Here is a 22,117-nt window from a genome sequence, read left to right as displayed (position 1 = left end):
CCAAGACACAACCTCTGAAGAACTCTTCCTCCCCCCTTCAGAGGGGTCTTCATGTGAGCAAGGTGCAAATGAACCCAACAAGACCCTCACAAACCTACTTTTCTTCACTGGGATACCCCCACCCCCAGCTCAACGGGACACAGAGGGGCAGTTTGTCTCCATGCCAGTTTGGTCCAGGTTCAGTTGTCAAAGATGTTGGAGCACAGGCACAGACCAAGTCCCCAGAAACTGCCCCAGAGCTGACACCTGATACTGAGAGCAACAGCACAGAGCTGGACAGCACCCATGATCATCCTGCCCTAAACTGACCTGTGGCTGCAGGGCAAGTGGTTTTTCCTCTGCTGTGAGCCCATCTGATGGGAAGAACAAGGATCAAGGATACTGACAAAAGCCAGGTGGAACAGAGCCTTCCCTTTGCTCACTGCCAGCCTCTCTGGCTCCTGACCTGGGATGCACACCCTGTACTGATGGCTCTGTACCACATCTGCTAGGAAACTGTCCACAGAAGGTGCTCAAGAACAAAAAAATTTGCTTCACTGGCCTCTTTTCATTTGTCTCCTTTATATTGTCCAGATAAAAGTTTCTTTGGAATCTCTTCATTTTTTTTTTCTCCCTCTTTTGAGGTTTTTCACTGGGCATTTCCCCCCTTCTTCTCTTCTCCTTTTCACACTCCATCCACTTTTCCATGCTGCCTTACAGTGGAGGAGCAAGGACTGGGAAGCATCAACAAGACAGGGGTGCTAAAAGCAGACCCCAGCATGTGCCCAGGCTGACTCCGGGCAACTCTTCGAAGCCTCGGGAGGCTGTTTTTACACAACTACTTTTAACCCAGACAGCTTGGATGGCAGTGTGGTGAATAGTTGGCTCCGGCACAGCTTGCTCCCTCCTTTGCAGGGCCCTGGAGGATTTACTGTGCCAGCTACCTCACGGCAGAGCCTCTGCTACTGCATCTCTGCTGATGATCACTGCCCTGCCAGCAAAGTTAGAGCTGGCAGGTGGCCACAGCGTGATCCTGTCTCCAGCCACACAGACTGCTTGAAATCTGCTCCTGGATCAGCTCCGTACACTACTGACTGCCTCATGTCCTCGAGTACAGGGCATTCCTTCCAAGAGAGGGTTTTCTTCAGATCACAGTGTCCCTGGCAAGACACCAGCAGGTCTGTGACTCCTGTGGGGGAGCCATGCTGGATGAACACTGAGCTGGGGGCTGGAAAGGGACCTTCAGAGATGCCCTGAACAATTCTCCCAAGCCCTTCCAATAAGGGATGAAGAAACGAGGGTGGCATCTTCTGGGGAACATCCTGCGTGTGTGGCCTATGGAAGGGCTGACAGGCACCACTGACCTGTCAAGTGGCAACATTTCTTAGCTCAAAATTCGTGTTTATTGCTCTTCCTTCCCACAGTGTGGATCTTCTGGCCAGGGCTTGAGGCGAAGGATGGGTCACAAAGTAGCTGCCTTCCCTTTCTTCCTAGTTGTGAGACAAGAGAGCAAAGGACTTTGCATCCCATCAGTCAAGCTCTTGACCCTTTAGCTGCCTGGAGATGGGTCACAAGAAGGCACAGAGTTTGAAAAATCCTTTTGGGACCTTCATGTTCTGTCCTGTCAACTCTTGGGTTTCTGGAAGACATCACCCTCTCAATTACCACTCTAGTAATTACTATAGATAGTGAAGGGCATCCCATTGATGGGAAACCCAGTGGGCACATAAAAGCAAAGCTGCTTCTCATTTCAATCGAAACAGGGCATGAGAGAAGAGAGAATAGAAAGAAAAGGCATCTCTATAGCCAAACCCAAGCCTGAGCAAGGCGGGGGGGCTGCCTGCCCAAAGGTCTGAGAGGAGGAATGAGCACACAGAAAGAAAATAGTGCTCATAAACAAGTAAATGAGACGTGAAAGCCCTGCACACACCCTGCAGCAGTAACCACAGGGAAAGGGGCTGAGCACCAGGGGCACAGGGCACCCTGGGACCAAGCAGCCCAGCCCTCCTCCCTGCAGAAACCCAATGCTCTTCCCATGTGGTGCAATAAATGGGATTCCAGTACAGGGAGGCAGAAAACTCTCACAAGAGAGGGATGCCAAGGCCAGGGTACCCCGTCCCCTCCCCTCCTCTCTGCTGGCTTCCCCTATTCCATCCCTCTCCCACACCCCACAAGGACAATCATATTTTTAGTACTCATTTTAACAGCTAATTAAATGGCAGAATTAGAAACAGCCTGAGAACTCTGCCTTCCAGAACATCCCTATCCCTTCATTCTCTGTCCCCACTGCTCCCTGATGAGTTGGGAGTGCTCCCAGCTTTGGACCAGGAAGTCCTATTTCCCCTCTGCAGGATCCTGGCTGTGAAGGCAAGATGTGGGAGTGTTCATAACAACCCAACAGGACCACCTCCCCTCTCTTTCCACTGCAGATCAGGCATTCCCTTCTCACCTCTGCCTCCTCCTGCCCTGGGTGAAGGGCTAAATTGGGTTTTCAGTGCCTGAGAACCACCTCAAGGAGGTTCACAAGGTCAGCATTTACACAGCAAAGCTAAAAACTTTCATGTCCCTGTAATATCAAGGGGGTCCAGCACTCCAAGGCAGGTGAACCAGACACTTCTTTGGACTCACTCACTCACCCAGCCAAGTCCAGGCAGCTGGAAAGATTCAGATTTGGCCTCACAACACCTTGTCCCTCCAGGCCAGACCTACCAGCTGCAGACCTGGTAATGTCCCCAAGGCCAAGCCTCCACTCTCATCAAGCAACAAGAGATGCCCAGCCCACCAGATTTGTGCTGGTGTAGACTGAGCTTCTCCTTTACTCACAGAGCCCTGGAAGCTCCTGCTCCCAGGACATTCTCTGCTAGTAGCCAGGATCAATGGCAATGCTCAAGGACTCCTCCTGCCCATACCAGCCCCAAAGAAGCCAACCTGTTCCTAGGTCAGGGCTGTCCCACAGGACATTCCCAAGTAACCACAGGACCTTTAAACAGCAAACCACAAAGCTGAACCTGCATTGCAGGGCCAGTCTTCCCCAAACACTGAGTCAGAGCAATTAATGGAACAAACGCATGACAGTTAGTCAGACAGGAAGATGGCCATTGCCTAAGGTACCTCAGATGGAAGGGCTGGCCCTCCTTCAGGATCCACTGACCTCTGCCAGATATATGAGCTGGCCTCAGCTTATATAACTGCAGAAAGTATTTATAACATCAAACGTTCACAAGTTCCTTGCCTTTCAACCATGTTTTTGCAGTTCACATGCAGCTACACATGAAGTTGAAAGCATCTGCATTATTACATTACTGGGTTTTTTGAACAAGGCTTTCCACCACAGAAAGCTAAGGGTTTGGGTTTTTTTAAAGGAAGTTCTTTGACTCCTTCTACTTTGTACTTAAAAAGATTTACTTCTAAGTTCTCAGAAAACTCATTCCAGACTCCAAGAAATCTGAATTTGCAAGGAAGTCACTGTGATGATGGTGGAAAGACTGAGACAGACAGTATAGTCACAGGGAGTGGTGCAAACAGACCTGAGACCTTCTACCTCTGCTGCTGGCTGGCAGCAAGTTGTCTTTCTCTGGGAGCTCCACAGCAGCTGAAACATGGTCTATAGAAATTTCCTAGACCACTTCAGCCTCTCCAAGCCAGTAACTGTCTTTAATGCTTCAATGAATGTAGTTGCTGTTGGCTGCATTATTGGTAAACTATCCCCAAGCCTTCAGGAAGGCTGCTTGAAAATTAAATTTTCTCAGGTAAAAGGTCTAGAGGAGAGCAATAGAACTGTAAGTAACCAGCAGCATATAACTTGTCATGTAACTTCTGGTAGCTCCAAAGAAACACTGTGAAAAGAAGGAGACAAAAACCAAAGTTTACTGAAGACTTCCAGAAGGTTATGACACCAACAGGAAGGTGAGGAGGACCCTCTTGAAAAACACAAAGATCACGAAAAAATGGTTTATTAGGAGATCAAAATCCAGATGGCAGATAAAACGATTTCTAGAGAAGAACTGATGGAGAACAATAAACCGAGTGACCTTTGGGCTGAGGCAAAGTATTAAAATAGAAGAAGGGAGGGCAGCTGAAGAAGAAAAAGTCTCATGATGCTTCTCCTGAAAACATCTAAAAGTCCAGTTCAGAGAAACAAACAGAGCAAAATCTGACCAAGACTCTCAGGAGACAAGAGGCAGTTTGGCTTCTCAGAGAAGTCACGGAACCAATGTGATTCATGTAGAGAACTAAAGCATGGAGGGTCTGTATGTGTGTAGAGAAAAACCAGGGTCACATTTCCGCTCTGTGGGAGCAGACAACTGTGTGAGGGATGCAGGTCTTGTGTGCTGACCCTAATGTTTTAAGGTCAGGATAGACAGGAGATTAGCAAGATTTAGCACAAGGAAAGGAGCCTGTCTTTTTGGAAATGGACCCCTCTCTTCTGCAGAGACCTGTCTCCACCCCTGGCCACAGCTAGGTCCTTAAGCTCAGGAATTTTTCTCAAACTGCCATTAACTCCTCCCAAGGTTTTCCTTTCTCTCTACTCACCGCTTCACTTTCACATCTACTCAGATTCTCCAGTAGCCTCTTGTGAGAGTTTTTGTCAAAAGCCACATACTCATGGCCTCCTCAGTCCTAAGTTTCTTCTGTGTGTGACAATAATATACATTGTGCACGGTACAAAGCAAGTGATCATGTAGTGAAATTCACTGTTTACGGAGAACAGAGTCCGCCGCCCGCCCTCCCAAGCTCATTAAATCTAAACCCAAGGACAGTCTTGAACCAAAGTCTCCAGCCCGTGCCAGAGACTCAAAGAAGTTTGGATCCAGCTTCATACTTCACAACTCTGGCACCAGAGTCAAGACAACACCCCTTTTCCCCTGAACCTCCACGCTAAAAACCCTGATCCAACATTTCCAGATGGTGCCATTTCTCGTGTCCCTGGCTGGACACAAGTGCAGAGATTGGAGCTAAATGCAAGCTTTTGATGAGACCAGTCACCCCAATTACTCCTCTGTACAACTGCTTGCAAGCCATTGGGAGGGGTCTGAGGGGAACGTGTGTGGCTGAAGCACTTGCTGCAGTCAGATGATTGTCAAGCTGAGCCTTGGAAGTGATTTCTGGAAACTGAAAGAATAAATTTCATGGAGATTTGCCTTCCTCAACAAGCAGCTGTAGCAATATGCTATTGAAAAAACAGCCCTGAAACTCATTGAGTGAGGGAAACTGGCAAAAAGGAACTTTGAAACAGGTCTTTAATGGCAGTGTAAAACTTTTAAGGGTTGACGATCACGCACTTGTAAAAGCAGAAGGTCTATGTCTGCTGTGCAGGTGTCAGGAGTAATTATTTCCAGTTATTTATTGAGAAACACTTTAGACATTTTGACTGCAAAGTGCAAAGGGCTTTGCCAGAAAACTCCAACACTGAAGAGGTGGCAGGAGAGGCAGGAAAAAAAGAAATAGCAGAAAATGCACAAAACAATCACATTCTAGGGAACCAGTTGCCACTTTGGCTGTTTTGCAGCCTATGAGGACTGATGACCTTAAGGGTCTGCCCTGAATCCTCTGAGGCCAAGGAGAACCTTGCCTCCAGCAGGTAGTAGGTCAAGTTATTAAAACATGGTAAAATTTGGTAGTTATCCTCACACCTGGAGCTGGATTCGGAAGTGGCCAGTTCTGGCTGCTGCCTGGGCAGCCCTGGAGTTACTGAAGTTTGCCATCTCAGCCCTGAAAACACTGACACGCTCCTGATTCGTATCTGTTTGCTACTATGTGCTGCAGAGCAAAGTTCACTGTCTCCAGAATCCTAAAAGATAGACCTGGAAGGTCCAGGAGAAACGGAATGTGAGTCTGGAACCCTCTCCAGAGCCTGCAGTTATGGCAAACCTGTCATTCCACTGCCTCACTCCCTTCACCATCAAAAGTTTGTCATGACAATGTTGAAGTCTCTTGTCAGCGTGTAACCTCACCATCTCACCCACAGGGATTTGGGAACAGGCAGCTCTTTTCCTTAGAGCAGCACCTGTTGGAACACCCAAACCTTGTTATCATGACCTCCTTTTCAAACATCCACAAGGCCGAGGCGTGGCACAGCCGCCTCTTTTTGCCAAGTCAAGGAAGAGAGAAAGAAAACCAAAAATTCTGAGACCCTGGGAATGCGATAAGTTCCTTACCCAGGTGACTAAGGGCCTCTTTATCCCACGGCCAAGTGGCAGCACCAGCCAGCTCTTCCCTCACCGAACTGGCAAAGTAAACATTGAGGAAATGGGTGCTGTTCAGCTGCAGAGCCTCCTTCAGCTCCTTCACACTCATGTAAGCCCTGCAAGAACAAAAGAGAGGAGACAGTCAGCACACACTCCAACGGAGTGAGGAGGAAAAGCAGCAGCCATCCATGGACATCCCGCAAAGGGTGCAGCAGACATGGAGACATCCTCGACTCTGAAACCAAGGGTGTTTTGAAGCACAGAAAAACTCAGCATTTCAACAGGATGTCTCCTGGCACTGCAAACTCTGCTCTGTAAGGTGCAAGTGCAGCTAGTGAGGGGTTTGGGTGGTGGTGGAAGGCACTCATGCAAGCCTGAAGAAGTTTTGCTAATTATAGTAGCTTTGCTGGTGAGTTCTACTCTCAGAAAAGGTTTTCCAGCCGTGGGGACAAAAGGATCCTCACGAAAATAGGATAATAGGGAACAAAAGAGGAGGAGAAAATATGAGAGAAGGAAGGAAATGCAGAGGTAGGGAAAAGAGAGGGGGTTTGGCATTAGAAAAGCAGAATTTGAAGCAGAGGGAGAGAAGAATGAATCCAGAACTCCATCTGCTTCTAACAAGGGGTTTTCAGGGTTTGCCCCTGATATGGGATAGGAATGGACATCAATCCTTACTGTTGGGAGCAGAAAGGGTTTGTCAGCTGGGGCTGAGAAGTGCCTTCTCCTGCCTTCTCTAGTCTACTTCCATTCCATCCTTTTCCCCAGGAAAAAACCCCAGTATGCCAGAGATGGCAGTACATGGCAAAAACAAGGGTGTCCTGGCAGTGCACAGGCACATCTCTCACCAAGACACATCCCAGGTACTGCACAAAGAAGGCCATGAGCAAAAGAGGTCTTGGAACTTGCTAAAAAAAAAAAAAAAAAACAAACAAACAAACAAACAAACAATAAAACACCAACAAAAAAACACTTTCTCCCTTAAAAAAAGGGGGGGGGGGGAAATATTCTTGTAGCTCTGCTCAAAATGGACCTTGGAGAGGACTTTACCCCTCTGCTCATGATTTGAGTCTTTCAGACAAGGTCTGGAATGTCTGCAGGAGCCAGCAGGGGAAAAAACGAGGTCTCCCAAAATAAGCTTAATGAGGAGAAGGTAATCTCTGGAGCCAGATTCACCAAAGGGCAAGTTTAGTGGGAAAAGTCTCCTGACAACACTGCTGGCTGTCTCTCCTCCCATCTTCAGAGCTGGGAATAAAGAGTTGCAGGAGCAGAAAACACACTGGAATGGGATATCCAAGACTTCCATTTCTGTAGGCCACAGGAAGGCAATGGGCTGGGAGAGTTAGGTAGGCACTGGGCATTGCCACAGAGCAGTAATACCCATGGATATGCCTGAGTGTCCATGATGTGATCCTCACAATGGGACACATATCAGCACTTGAAGACAAAAAAAACCAACCCAGCAGTCAGGAAATTTAGGTTTTACTCTTTCCTCTGTGTGAGTGCTTCTGCACAGGTCAAAAGACTGCATCACATTCACCAGTTCACCAACAGTCCCAGCACTGGTCTTCAGGGAGTTCATGTCCTCAGCTATGCAAAACAACCAAGGTCTAACCTAATATCAGCAATAATAATAGCAATGGAATTACAAGGCCTTGGACTGTGCTGCAAATGCCAGTTACCCTTTTAAATGGACTTCAGTGATCCTTGTGGGTCCCTCACATCTCAGGACATTCTATGATTTTATAAATCAAGTACTACCATTTCCACCATCTGTGCCATTAACCCCATGGGCTGAGACAGGATTAGGACAGATGGCAGACATTGTCTCCACATTTCTGTGACTGTTCTCTAAGTCTTCAAAACCTGAAGACCCCGACCCATAGTTTGTGAGGCCATTCATTTAAGAGATTCTGAGCAAGAAAAAAAACAACTCATGGAAAGGCTTTAAATACATCACTGTGGAATGATGATGGAAACACACCATTGTGGAAATATGTCATAAGAATGACTAAACCTGCAGCATGAGGCCAACAGCAACATTAAGGTGGTGGAAAGCATTTCACTTATTCCCATGCTTCCAGGAGCAATTGGCATCTTTGAGCTGCATGGATGGATTATGAACGGAGCACAATTGTTTATTAACACTGGGCTCACCATGAAGGAACACCAGCCCAATTTGAACAAGGTGCTTCTGGTGGTGTCCATTAGCAGTGATGCCCATTAGTGCATTCCTCACCATACGGGATGATGGACAGAAGGATGGAGCTGAGCATGGGCTATGGGGAAAAAAGGCACGTTTTCATCTGAGATGTGAAGTGAGAAAACCAGTGAGATGTGCAAATGCTCTGTTTGACATGGCAAGATCCCCTAGTCAAGCTGTTACACCAATAGGCTTGTTTAGAAAGAGAGAGGTTGCTACAGCAAATTGAAGAGAAGGAGGAAAAAAAGAAAAAATAAAGGTTTCCAGAAATAAACTAGAGCAGGGTGGCATGTGGAACAGAGCTGGGTAAACCCAAGGGGTATTTCTCTGAAATAGCAGAGGCTTTCAAAAGCCACTGCTGGCTTGGGAGGTGTCAGATAATCAGGATCTTCTGACTGCTTCTCTCCTACCAGTCAGTCCCAAAAGACCATCCCAGGCTGGAGGCATCTCACCCATCTTCCCAGGAGCTCTGAAGATCCAGTTACTTCAGAAAAAATCCTGGCTGGACTGTGCGGCGGGATGAGATGACCAGCCTGTCTTCACTAGGCCCCGAGGTCTCCCACCACAAAGCAGCATTCCCAGAACACTTTCCCCAGCCACATCAGCTTGTGGAGAGAAAACTCTCCCAACCGGAAAGGACAAATTAGGAGAACTTGATCCCTTTCTCTGTGATGTCCTGCCTGAGCATCCCAGACACGCGCCACGCTGACGCCATCGCTCCAACCCAACCAAGACGGGAGCAGGCCGGGAGCAACAGATAGTGAGGAGGATAAACAAACCTGGAGGACATACTTGTGGCATGACTCGGAAGGAATAGATGTAAAAAAAAATTCAAAGAAATAGAGCACAAGGAGGGGGAGGGGGAAGGGAAAGTCTCCTTCACTCATCGGAGCTGCTCGGGGGACACAGATTTAAAAATAGCATCAATTCCTGACCTATGATATCTTGGAAAAATAGCCCCAAAGCCTTCCAGGCTGTCCAAATTCCAAGAGCCGACGTCAGCCCTATTCAGAGGGATATTCCTGCAGCCCCTCTTCTGGAGACATGATGTTTTTCTGGCTGTCGCCTGCCATTCCCTTGACACTGGCAACATTTTTTGTCCAGGCTTAATTATAAATAACTGTAATTTCCTCCATTGAGAGATCCTGGATGGTTCAGGGATATGTAAGGGCTAGGGGGAACAGTTCCAGCACTGAGAGAAGCTCAGGTGGGTTGGATAGGCAAGGAGAAGAAAGGACCCTAATTTCATCCTCTATGGCACAGGAAACACAAATATCCTGCTAACATCCCCAAAGATGTGAGCAGAACAATTCTTGAATGGGCAACTCCAATTCCCCTCAAACTACATTTCCTGCTAGCATCCTTAGGTTAGACAAGGAGCATCCGATTGGCATCTGAGCCTTTTGCTCCCTGCCAAGGTTAGGCTCTCTCTCTCCTTCAGTGCTTCTGTGATTTCCACTGAGGCAAAGGCAGAGCAGCCCTTGGTCTCCACAAACAGCCTAAATGACAACACTCTCCTATGCTTCCCAAACAGTTTTCCAGTGCCTACAAGATTAGAGCATTCCAAACTAGATGCTATTTACAGCAGGATGGGCACTGCAACCCAACATGGAAGCACAAAGGAAGGACAGAAGAATATATGAAAATACAGGTGTCAGCTGAAGAGCAAAACACAAACCAACCTCAAAGTACAGGGTAGAGGACAGAAGAGAGAGAGATGGGACATCAGGTTTGCCAGATTCACAGTCAGTGTTTTTCCAAGGGCATCCAAGAGCAGCCAGCTGTGTGGTGAGACCACCTGGAGCTGGGGAGCACTTACAGCCCTGCAAGAGTGGGGCTTGCAAGAAGAGTATGTGCAACAGTAGAGAAAGATTAGGGATGGGAGGGCTGTGGAATGACATTATTAGACATGCGTGTGGGGATGAACACCACCCAAAATTATGGTATTTGAAGGGATGAGCCCAGAAATGATGGACTCCCTTACAGCAGGTGATATTGGTTCAAAGTCCTGCTGAATGACACTGTTTGATGACCTGATACTAAGGCACCACACTGCATCCTGTTTTACTTGTATGGGACATAGTGAGGGGCTGTCATCTTGTGGGGCTTCTTGCTGCTGGAAAGAGGAAAAGAAAATGAGCAGCTTCAGAGACTGTCACCACAGAACAGTAGAATCAGAGACACCACTGCAGATGGAAAGTATCTCCACAGGCCATTCTGACCCCCTTGTTCAAAACCAGGTCCAATTAGATCACATCACTCAAGGTCATGTCCAGCTGGGGCCTAAACACCCACTTTCCCAGACTTTCTGGGCACTTTAGTCTAGTGTTTAAGCATCCTCAAGTTAAAAATAATTCCTAACGTCTAATCCAAATTTCTCACATTCCCAATTGTGTCCATTGCTTCCTGGCAATTGTCTTCTTGAAGTCTTGCTCCATCTTCCCTGTGTCACCCCATCATATCAAAGGGGAAAGTCAGCAAATGACTGCAGATTTGCATGCTAAACTCTTATTGCACTAGACCTTACCTTATTAAAGTCTCAAGAACCAAAGCTTTCTTTCTGAGCAGTTGAAAAATCACACTCCACTCACGATCTCAGACCTTCCTGGAGAACTCACATTCTTTCCCATGCTTTTCCCTGGACAGTTTTGTCCTGACCATGGGAGAGACAGCACCTTCCTGAGCATGGTTGTAAGCCAGGCTCCAAGCTGGCTTGGTCAAAGGAGAAGACTCGATATACCCAGGAGAGACAGAGCTGTTGCAGATTTTCCAGCACATATTTCTGGGAGCAGAAACAGGACCATTGCTGGTGGGGAGGTGGGAGAGAGGAGAGGATCTGCCAATCCATGGGGCAGCAGAAAACACAGTCAAGCTGCAAAACAAGCCTGATGTGGGAGAAGGTGCAAGAAGAGGGGCAAGAGTGGCACCTTTTAGTGACAGCTACACCATAACAGGAAGCCTTGGGGGCACAAAGTGACCATGACCAGCGAGACACAAAAGATGACACCTCAAAATGGAAAGCAAGGCCAGCATATACCCCTGCAGTACCACAAATCAAACTGACTTCTCTGGGTACCACAAAGGGTGCAGCGTGTAATGCCACAGGAATTCCACTGCAATTCAAAAATAGGAGTCTTTTCCCTGCAGACTTCTCAGAGGGGATGTGGGAGTGGGGTTGGGTGGAAGCTGTCCAAGTGCCCTCCGTGGACAACTGGAAAATACTTGAGACCCAGCCAGCTCCAGCTAACCATACAGCCTAAAGAAGTCACAGGGGATTCCTGGCTCTGCTTTCATGCCTTTCAACCACTGCAAGGAAATTCCTCTTCCTACTTCCTGCAAGCAGAGGGGCTCCCTTTCCCCCAAACCTCTGCTTGACAAATGAGGAATCCCTCAGACTTCCCAGAAATCAGCACCAGTCTGCCAATAACGTATTTAGCATGTGGGTAACACATTCCTCAAAGGCTGCAAAGGGTTAATGACAAACACAGCAACCTTGTCTCTGAGTCACAGCTCAGTCCATGAAGACAGGTGCTGATCCAAATGGCACGAACATTTTAGGAGACCAGACTCTCTAAATTCATCCATGAAGGGAGATGCTCTTCCAGATGGTGAGCCAAAGTGGGTATCTTCCATTCTGGCCCACCAAGAGACTTCTCCTCATGGTGAATCTTCAGCAGGGGGTCTAAATAGGTGGGCCTCCACACCTGGGCTCTCTGCTTGCATAAACAAATCTTCCTTGCTAGAATTTGGGACCCCTCATCCCTGTTCTCATCACATCCCACCCTTGCCTCCCTGCCAGAGGCAGACAAAGCCCACCACCACAGCATAAACACAGTGCCACCTTGGCAGCAGAGGAGCCCAGATGAGTTACTTGGTCTGTTTCCAAATGAGGCTGATGGTCATTCCTGTAACTGCAGCTGCCTCACACTCTGGGTTTACCTGCCTCCAAATTTCTGGCATTCATGCAGCTGGGGGGGTGCTGTGTTTTTGTTAAGTCCTTCTGTACTTACTAAGACTATTTGCATCCCCATGACCACGTCTGGGAGCTCTGACTCCAGTCCAACACTCTGCTGGTACGCCACAAACATTCTCTGCCAGCATCATGACAACTTGACAAGGCAGCAACATCCAAATGACTCTCATCTGGACAGGCTTTGGTAACACAGCCAGATACAAAACACATGCAAGATGGGAAGGGAAGGCTGAGAAAGAGCCAGACATTCCCCTGGGATCACAGGAAGCACAACACTGCTGGAATAATACCCTCTGTAGTGCTCAGGAGTCTTTCATCAACTTCACTGGGTGCTGGACTCCAGCCAAAGAGCATTTGAGTCCACAAAGGATGAGGACATCACACAGTTCTTGGAGATGCCTGGAAAAATCCACCTCTGAGGCAGTGACAGCACGAGTAGAAGAGCAGCCTAGGAAGCAGCCACCACTGACAGGAGAGTTAGTGTTGCACGGGTGGCTGAGTATCAAGATGCGAAAGAGAATGAGAAGGCAAAACAGGATCCTTCAGGATCAGGAGCTTCCCTCATGTAGGAGCAATTCCTGTTGGGTTCAGAGTTAACTCTCAATCTCCATGTGTGAGCACAGGACTGAAGCAGTAGCAGATGCTGAAGGGTCAGAGAGCTGCACTGGCAAAAGCTGGCAGATGAGATGAAAAAGACACATTGTAGTGCAAGGCTGTGACCCTTCCACACAGATTTACAGGGGAAAGGCAGCTAGAAGGCTGCAGACTGCTAGCACACAGCTCTGTTACATCAGAGGGTAGTACGCAACTCCTTGAGGTCACATTTGGGAAAGAAAGACATTAACATCAGTGTTAGACCAGAAAGCCTGCAGGGCATTTTGCCCTGAGATAGGCTGAAAAATAAGTGCTGCTAACAATGGCATGGCCCAGATATTCCTGGAAGTGTTGGCTAAAAAGTAATTCACTAAATCATCATTGAATCAGCCAAAGGCAATGCTATTTTAGACCCGGTTTTGCTAAGAAGGGCAGAAGTTATGAAAGAGCAGATGAGAGAAAGAAAACTTGGCCTGAACCTGTAATGAGTTGATTCAGATCAACTTAAAAGGAGAGATGAACACAGGTCTTGAATGAAGAATTGGAAACCAGGACTGACCAGCAGACACTGCTGCATCTGAGCTGTCAGAGAACATGGGGTGAAATGGAATTCCCTGATATCAAGCTGACTCCAGTAAAAAACAAAGAGTAGAATATCCTTCCAGAAATAAGGGCAAAAGAAAGAAGAAGCAGATCTGCTGAGGAGCTGAAGCTCAGTGTAATTGACAAAATTACAGTATGGTCCCCACCTTTATCCAAGTTTAAACACATGTTAGTGAAGCAGAGCTCAAGATAAAGGCAAAAATAAAAAAAAGGTGGCAGCATTTGGATGGGAGCTGAAGTGTCAGTGGAATTGGGTGGAAGAGAGACCACTGGGAAGGTGACAAGTCCCACTCCAAAAGTCTGGGATGTAGGAATATAGAGCAGGGGGCAAAAAGCAAAAGGAAAGAGTGCAGAAATACAAAGATTCATAGATAAACAAAACTCAGTGGATGTAACACATTTGCAGGGAAAATACCACCTTGGATCCAGAAGGACTGACCACAGGACACATGACTGGAGAACACTTGATATGGTACATGCAGAGATGTCTGAGAGGGTGAACAGGATCACAATGAGACAGGCTGATTGGGAGTCTCTCTAAAAACCTGTTCCCACCTGGTTCTCTTACCTTTAAGGGGAATGAATTGTTTTTGTGGTTCTAGCAGAGTGTTCCAGCACTCACTCCTTTAGACTGCATGGAAGGAAATCCTTCCCAACTGAGCCTTGAGCAAGCTGCAATTTCCTCTTCAAAACCCTTTGTCTTAGCACTAACCACCAGCACCACAGCAGGATCCAAAATCCACAATATTGTGATCACTGCAGGCAAGACTACCACTAGCTGAGCTACTACAAGCCAGGTATTATTGGTTTGTGAGTAGCAAGCCCAGCAGTGCCTCATTCCTGGTTGGCACATCCAACACTTGTGTGAGGAGCAGTCCCCTACACATTCCAGGAACTTTATGGATGATCTGTGAGCTGCTGTATCATTCTTCCAACAAACATCTTGGTAGTTGAAGTCACCCATAAGAACGAAGTTCTGATGACTCAGAGCTTAAATGACTCAAATGTTGTTTTGCTGGCTTTATCATCTTGGTGTGGAGGTCAATAGCAGATCCCTACTGTAATATGTCCCTTGGAGACAGTCCCTTTGATCTTGACTCAGAGGCATTTGACAGGACTTCCACAATCACAGTTCACTTCCATACACTCAAGGTTCCCCCTTAACATAGAGCAAAGCCAGAGTCAGGCATCAAGGAGTTCTCTTTGCCTCTGGCATCACAACAGGACACCTGACTTTAGGAAAGCTGTGTTAATTCCTCTCTATCAGCCTGCCCAGAGACTCTTTGCTTTTCTGCCACATGCTGCTTTCCTCTCTGGATCTTGTTACAGCTCTGTTGACAGCTTAGTGCAGGGCAAGAGGGCAGAGGCCAATTTTAAGGCTGGCTGCAGGTGGCACTCATGTTTTGGGGGTTGAACTGAGGATGGTCCCCCACTTGTGGTGAATACATGAGAATAAGCCTCAGGAGAGGTTAACCCCCAGATGTGCTCTCACAGCATGGTGGGCACCCTCAGGACACCAGTGCCAACGGGGTGCACATGTGCACCAAATGCCTGGATCATAGCAAAACACTGGGTTTGTGATATTTGCACCCTGAGGGCAGGGCTGGCTCACTGCCTCACTCAGCTACTTGCTGCCATGCACGTGATGGGCACCACAGCCTGTCCAAAGGCCTCTTGGGATGGCTGTGCTGGGAATCCCAGCACATCTCCATGTGCCTGTGGAGGCTTCCCAGATAGAACTGAGGTACCACCAGCCCTAGAACACCTTTGGAGGAAATAAGGTTCTTGAGAAATACTCACTGGGACTCAGACACCAGCATTTTGTTCAAGCTGCTTTTCAGTTTCCAAAGGAGAGAAAAAAAAAAAAAAAAAAAAAAAAAAAAAAAAAAAAAAAAAAGCTGATGGTTGTGGCTATTTGATAGACCTGTAGCCATTCTTGATAGACCTGTAGCCATTCTCTCCTGAGCTCCTGGAGGAGTCAGTCCTGCATTGCAAAAAGCACCAAGACCAGCCACCAATAACCCAAATGATCCTGCTGCCTGACACAGAACCCACTGTAAGTCCCCCAATTTGTTCTAGGTATAGTTATCTACACTCCATCCAGAAACAGGAACCCACATGCTCCTCTCCACCTGCCTCAAACTCTCTTAGGGAGGAAAGGACTGATTCACTACATTGCCTACCCACTCCCATCACAAATACCATCCAATATCACAACATTGTTGGAGGGGAAGGGGTGTCCTTTCCATGAGTGGCCTCATGGAAGCATCTAGACATGGCCCCATAGCACAGACATCATCCCCAGCAAGAGAGCTCTTGGGGAGAGGACAGCAGGAAGAAGAGGAGTGCTGGATCAGGCACACACAGCAGAGAAATCCAGGGCTGTGGGAGGGAGCAGAGGGCTGCAGTGAGGCTGATTGAAGGAGGCATAAAGGGAGACAAACAAGGGAAGCACGGCCTCTGGCTCGGCAGGGCCTACCTGACCTCTCCTGCAAGGGGCACGGCAGCTCTGGGCTGACGCCTGCATCCCGAGAGCTGCTGCTGTCTGGCAGAGAGGGCAAGCAGCAAAGCCCTAATCTGAAGGGACAGCTGGATCACAAAGCTCCCCATGTTTCTCTGCCAAGCCAAGATCTGGGAGCCAAGGCTGGGACCTCTTCCTTCTGCAAGGCTCTTCCCCCAACTGTGGTGCATGTCCTGAAAACCACTGCCATTCTCAGAGGGGACAATGGGCACACCCATGGGTCCCAGGCCTTTGGGTCACCTCTGGGGACAGGCCTGCCAGAGGTGTAACCCTCCATCCCAGTGCTCAGCAGGGACACACAGACTTGCACAGCTCCAGGTTTAGGATTGGCACAGGCTTTGCCTCCCATTCATGACCAGAGGTGTGGCCAGCAGGACAAGGGAGGGGACTCCTCCCCTCTACTCTGCTCTTGTGAGACCCTACCTGCAGTGGTCCAGAGCTGCAGCATTTGGGGCTGCCAACACAAGGAAAATTTGGATCTGTCAGAGTGAGCCCAGAGGAGGCCACAGAGGTGATCAGAGGGCTGGACCACCTCTGCTGCGGAGACCTTGGCAACACAGGAAACCCTGTGCCACCAAGAACCATTCCAGAAACTTAGCATTTCTTACAGCACCCCGGCCCTAAAGCATCATTTGTTTCTGCCAAACAACCAAAGTCTACACACACTTGAAATTTAATACAAAATAAGGTAAATGTTCCCGAAAGGCTCCTGCAGGAGTCTGGCTTTGAGCTTGTGTTAGCACTAGATATTCAACCCATGAACCTTCCTTTTCACCCCCTCAGGGAAGACAAATCCATGCAAGTCCCATAAACTTCCTGACTTCTATGACAATTCTCATGTTGCTTAAGCATAATGGCCCATCAACTTTCCCCGGGGATAAATTTGGCCTGGCAAACTGTCTTTTAGTGCTCTACATCTTGGGGGAGTTGATAGCATTTAGGGTTTATTTTAATGGGATTCGGTAGCCATGATCAATTGTAAAAGCTCTATTTCCACGGAAATGGGAATTTAATAGATTTTTGAAAATGCTGGTTATTGACCCAATGGGCCTTAATGGCTTAAAAACCATCTGATTGTTGCGTGTATGAGTAAATGCGTATGATTTTCAAATGAATACTGGAATAGGTAGTAAAAACCCATTTAAATTGCAGGAACCTGGTCAATAGGGAGTTTCCATTTGCTTGTTTGGCTTTTCTATTTCTATCTGAGTGAATCATGGCCGTCCCTTCCTCGCAGAGGCTCACCATTTCCTCAGGGCTGAGATCATCCTGGAGCACACAGCCCATCTGAGCCCCATGAGGGTCTAGGGATGTCTTTCATTAGGGCAGGCAATGATGCAGACCTCTGGTCTCTCAGAACAGCTGGGCTCCCAGATGCTTCCACGGTGGGAGCAGAGCATGCATGGACCATCTCTCACGGATGATGCACCCATTGCTCACAGGACAACTCCTTGGGAGCTGGAAAGACATGTGTGCCTCAGACTCTTGGGTTTGAACTCAACCTAGAGGCTCCCAGCTGACAATCCTTCCCAGGGAAATTCCCAGGCAGGAATTTTGGTTTGTCTGGAGTTGACACATATCAAAGACATCAATAGGAGAGAACTCCAAAGGAATGCACGAATTGCTAAGATGTAATCTTGGAAGCAACAGACAGACCAAACTCTTATATTTATTCCACAGAGCCTGTTAGCATTGACTGAAGCCCCCCTGCTCCAACGAGGGCATGTATTTAGGGTTATCACCCCCAAAAGCCCTCCAAGGTCTACCAAGGCTCATCACAAGGCTGCAGTTATCCCCCATCACTGGAGCAGCTCCTTTCTGGGTGCCTTTTTTGTGAGGCTGCAGGAACACAGAAGCCCAAGATTTTTACCTGTTTGAAACCAAACTGTGGGTTCAGCCACTATAAAGAAGAGATCCAAAGACATGTGTGCAGTACAGCAGGGCTGGGTGAGGGTCATGGCAAGATCCCTTAGAATAAAGCAGAAAAAATCTCCAAGGACCTGAAAATTCCCACATTTCAAAGGGACATCTGTTCTCCTGATCCCTTTAACCTTCCCCTCAAAACCCAGTGAAGCAGCAATTAAAGAGTTCAGAGCCACACACTGCTGCCTCTTGTCCTCATCAGTGGAATAAGCAAACAAGACAAAGACTGCAGCTGCCCATCTGCTCCCACCCCACTGATGCATCTCCCACGTTCAAGTATCATGGGTTGGTTTAGGTTGGAAATGGCCTGAAAGACCATCTCATTCCATCCCTCTGCCATGGGCAGGGACACTTTCCATTAGACCAGGTTGCTCCAAGCCCTCTCCAACCAGGCCTTAAACTTGAGGGGATCCCCACACTTGAGGGGATCCTGCAGCCACAACTTCTGAGACATCATCCTTGAAAACATGGAAAGAGCTGTAGTTGCGGAGAGTTAGTAAAAAAAATTCCAGAGAAAGAGTTAAAGATCAAGTTTGGAATCATTGAGGGGAATGAAAAGAGCTCTGCCTGGGAGAAAGGCAGTGAAGGAGCAGCTCAGGGAAGGAGAGGAGTCCAGCCTTGCCTTCCAAAGCCCAGCACAGGCAGCATCCCAGCTCCAGCATCCACCAACAGCTTGGGAGAGACCTGCTATCCACAGCACTGGATAAGCACTCACCTTCCTTTGGCAATGACAGTGCTGGCTGGAGTTACAGAGTGTGGGAGAGAGGGCAAGCAAGAAGCAGCAGGGGAAATGGAGAAATACATTTGCAGCCCTGTGCGGTTTTGGGAGGCAGAACTCAACGGTGGCAAGTTATTCTAGAGCCACTTCCAAGCTAAACAAAGTCAGGGATGGTTCCCTTTCTGTCTGGATTGTTTGTTTCAAAGCAAAATAAGAAAAAAACATCCCAGGCCAGGACAAAGTTTTATAGGTTTTTTTTTTGCCTAAGGTTACACAGATCATCCTTGTCCCACCTAAGCTACAAGAACAGACCTGTCAATCAGTTATCTTACTTTTTGCCTAAAACAAAAACATGAAGCAACCTTCCAGGCTTAGGGAGGCCTTATGGCTTTTGAACACAGCTCAGGGTCACCAGAAACCCAAACTTCACTGTCATTTTTTTTAGTGCAACTCCCAATCTGCTGAGCTAAGGGAGAGGGGATAACACCTGTGGGTGCAGTTCTCCTGGTCTGCCCCACCCCTGCATGGGCTTCACATGGCTGAGAGTCCCTGAGTGCCAGGAGATCCATTAAAATCCTCCAGACACAGGGGAACTGTGCAACTTTTTTCCTTGTGTTTAGCCAGGACAGAGTAGCTTCAAATCCCTTTTGAATGCCTCTCTTCTCTACCTAGGAACTGGGAGGCAGAAGGGCCAGATGCCACCATTAACAGCAGCTGCACAACTGGGGGGAAGATGTCCAAGACTTCTGTGCCTCAGCTTCCCTGGCTGATGATTACTTTTGCCCACAGCACAAGCAGGTGTTTGCAAGCATCTTGAAAGCTGTGACCTCTGCTGTGCAGGGTTTTCATGGGAGCTCAGGGAAGTGAGGCACCCACATCTCACTGCTGTTCCGGGGAAAGTAAGTGTCCAGCCTTTCCCAAGTGTCTCTTCCTCTCCCACAGCACCCTGCTCCACAGGACAGATCTCAGCTTCTGGGAAGGAGGGAGAGTAGTGGACTGAGTAAGATGGTGAAGGTGACCCTACAGCACATGCAGCAGTGAGGGTCTGCCTAAAGCCAAAGACTTTGGGATTGGTGCACACTACTTTCAGCATTAGGCCTCAGCAGGGGGAGTGTGTGGAGATCTGTGCTAGAACCAGCCAAGGCTGGAGAGCAACATGGACTGATGTACCAGGAAGCAGCTTGGTTACCTCCTGACAGAAGGCTTTGCTGGCAAAGAGGGGCCAGACCACAAACTGGTTTCTGCATGGATGCAAAAGGCAGAACCCTGAGCTTGAGGCTATCTCCAAAAACAGCCAAAGTGACAAAAAAAAAAAAAAAAAAAAAAAAAGTCTCTTTTCTTCATCCAGCCTCCCTGACAAACAGGGCAGCATCAAAAAAGGCGTCACAGATGCTGCAAATTTGGGGAAGGATTTCTGCTGGTGCCAGACAAGCCTGCAGCCAGCTGCAATAGGCACCCCATCCACCAGCAGGGCAGAATAGGCAATAAAAGGGTGGCAGAAGACCAGGGTGCCACCCTTCCAGCCCCTGGACTGTCACTTCTGTTCAGATTCCTGAGCACTGGCAGGATAAACATGATTTAACAGGCCTGACAGCAGTGGATCAATCTGCTGAGGAAGGATGATGCTTCCAGGGCATTAAGCTAACTGCTCAAGAGGAACCACACAGCCCTGTGATCAATAAGCCCCTCCCTGTGCACTCTTTACCATGATGGCAATGTCTAGTCTTCCCAAAAGATTCAAAACTTTGCTACATTCATCCTAAACTTCTCACTGAAGGGCAAAAACTTACAACCATGATATTGGTCAGGAAAGGAATTGAGACAGAGGAAAAGAAATCTGTTCAAGCCAAATGTCTCCAACTTGCTTTTTATATGCATATATTTACTTTTTTTTAGGGTAAAACCAAGTCCCAAGCCTCCAACTTATTTTTAGATCCAGGCAACTGGGTGTCCCAGCCAGAGAACAAAGTGCACAAGCCAGTATTCTAAGAATGCCTTCCTCACAGATATAAAAAGGACATGAGATAATTTATTGGGGAAATTCTGTAGTGTAACAATCATACATTAACAGAACAACAACAACAAAAAAATAAAACCAAGTCTGCCTCTCATCCCCAGCACAGCCCTTTGTGAGGCAACAGTCATAAACATTCAGCATCCTCATCCTTCTTCAAGCCTCCAAAGCAAGTCCTCTGCTTCACACCATCTCAGTGGGTTTGGGTGACGCTGGACTCATTCCCTCTCACCCCACTGCCCTCTGGAAAGGGGCAGCTTGAGTTCCTAAATGACAGTGGTGGCTGGGCCAAGGAAAACTAGAAGCAGAGTGTTCACTTAAGGTCTCCCCTGGCCATAGCTCAGGCTGCCAACTCCAGGCAGATGAAACCATCCCAGAGCCCCGCCAGCGCCAGCCGACAGGGTGTCCCTGCAGATTGGCTGCCAAGCTCTTGCCACCCCGGTTTTGGGGTCTCACAGGCCTGGCCAGGGTCTCAGCTGGTGTCCTCCACAGGCCAGGCTACAGTAGGATGAGGAGGAGCCCTGGGGAGGCCTAACAAAGAGTGACCCCTCCCAGCCATGGGACACACGCTGTTCCTTCACAATTGCCATCCCAACACAATCGGCCCCCCTCGAGTGAGCCCCCGAGTCGGCGGTGTTTGTGAGAACAATAGCTCACATCTGGGACAGCTGTTTTCCCCAAAAGCACCCGGGCTGCCTACAGCCACTGGGCAGGGGTCCTGTGCTCTCGCTCACACGCAGATCATGTTCTCCCTCTCCCACAGAGATGTGGTCACTCCTGGGGGGAGCAGAGCAGGTTCCTCCAGGAACTCGCTGCCTGGCAGCTCCATGCCCACAGGAAGGCTGATGGGAGTGAGTGAGACATCCTCCCACAGAGGTTTGTTGGAAATTAACCCCTCAGCTTTCTACCTTGGCAAGAAAAGGAGTGAATTACTGTGATTTTATTTCCTAGAAACAAAAAAAAAAAAGCAGGGAAGATTTGTGCACATCAACAAGATGAGACTAGGAACCACCCTTGGAGCCAGACACCTCCACATTCCCATGCTGCTCTTCCAGCCCTGCAGGGGAACTCAACAGAGCTCTGGCCTCACTTAGAAGGGGGATGGAGTCCTCTCCAGCCTTTGGAAGGTGCTCCCAAGAGCCTGCATGGGGCCTTGGATGGCAGCACCTTCGTGCTTAGTTACTTCTCTCTGGAAAGAAATCACTTCTGCAGTCCCACTGCCCTCCAGCTGTTGGATGGGCTGAGTCAGACCCTGGTGTGCCACATGTGCCCTAGAGGGAGTCTCCATGCTGGAGCCCCCACCACATCCCCTCTGCCACAACAATGCAGTCTCTCACCACCCCAAGCCCTCCCTCTTGGGAGCAAAATCCCACTGCTGGGCTCCTGTAACTAAGCAGTGGTAAC

General features: G+C 48.3%; 1 protein-coding gene across 1 annotated transcript in view; it reads right to left on the bottom strand.

Annotated features, from left to right (window-relative positions):
• The window catches only part of PAPPA2 (pappalysin 2), an 88,274-nt gene that overhangs the window by 53,616 nt on the left and 12,541 nt on the right, over positions 1-22,117 (bottom strand). Inside the window, exon 3 of the mRNA XM_083868057.1 lies at positions 6,138-6,283. Coding sequence (XP_083724183.1) covers positions 6,138-6,283 — 146 coding nt within the window. The remainder of the gene's footprint in view (positions 1-6,137; positions 6,284-22,117) is intronic.

Source organism: Zosterops lateralis (genome assembly GCF_965231275.1).
Source record: "Zosterops lateralis genome assembly, chromosome: 9".
Lineage (NCBI taxonomy): Eukaryota > Metazoa > Chordata > Aves > Passeriformes > Zosteropidae > Zosterops > Zosterops lateralis.
Note: the sequence above shows the minus strand (reverse complement) of the source record. Positions and strands in the feature narration are given on the sequence as shown.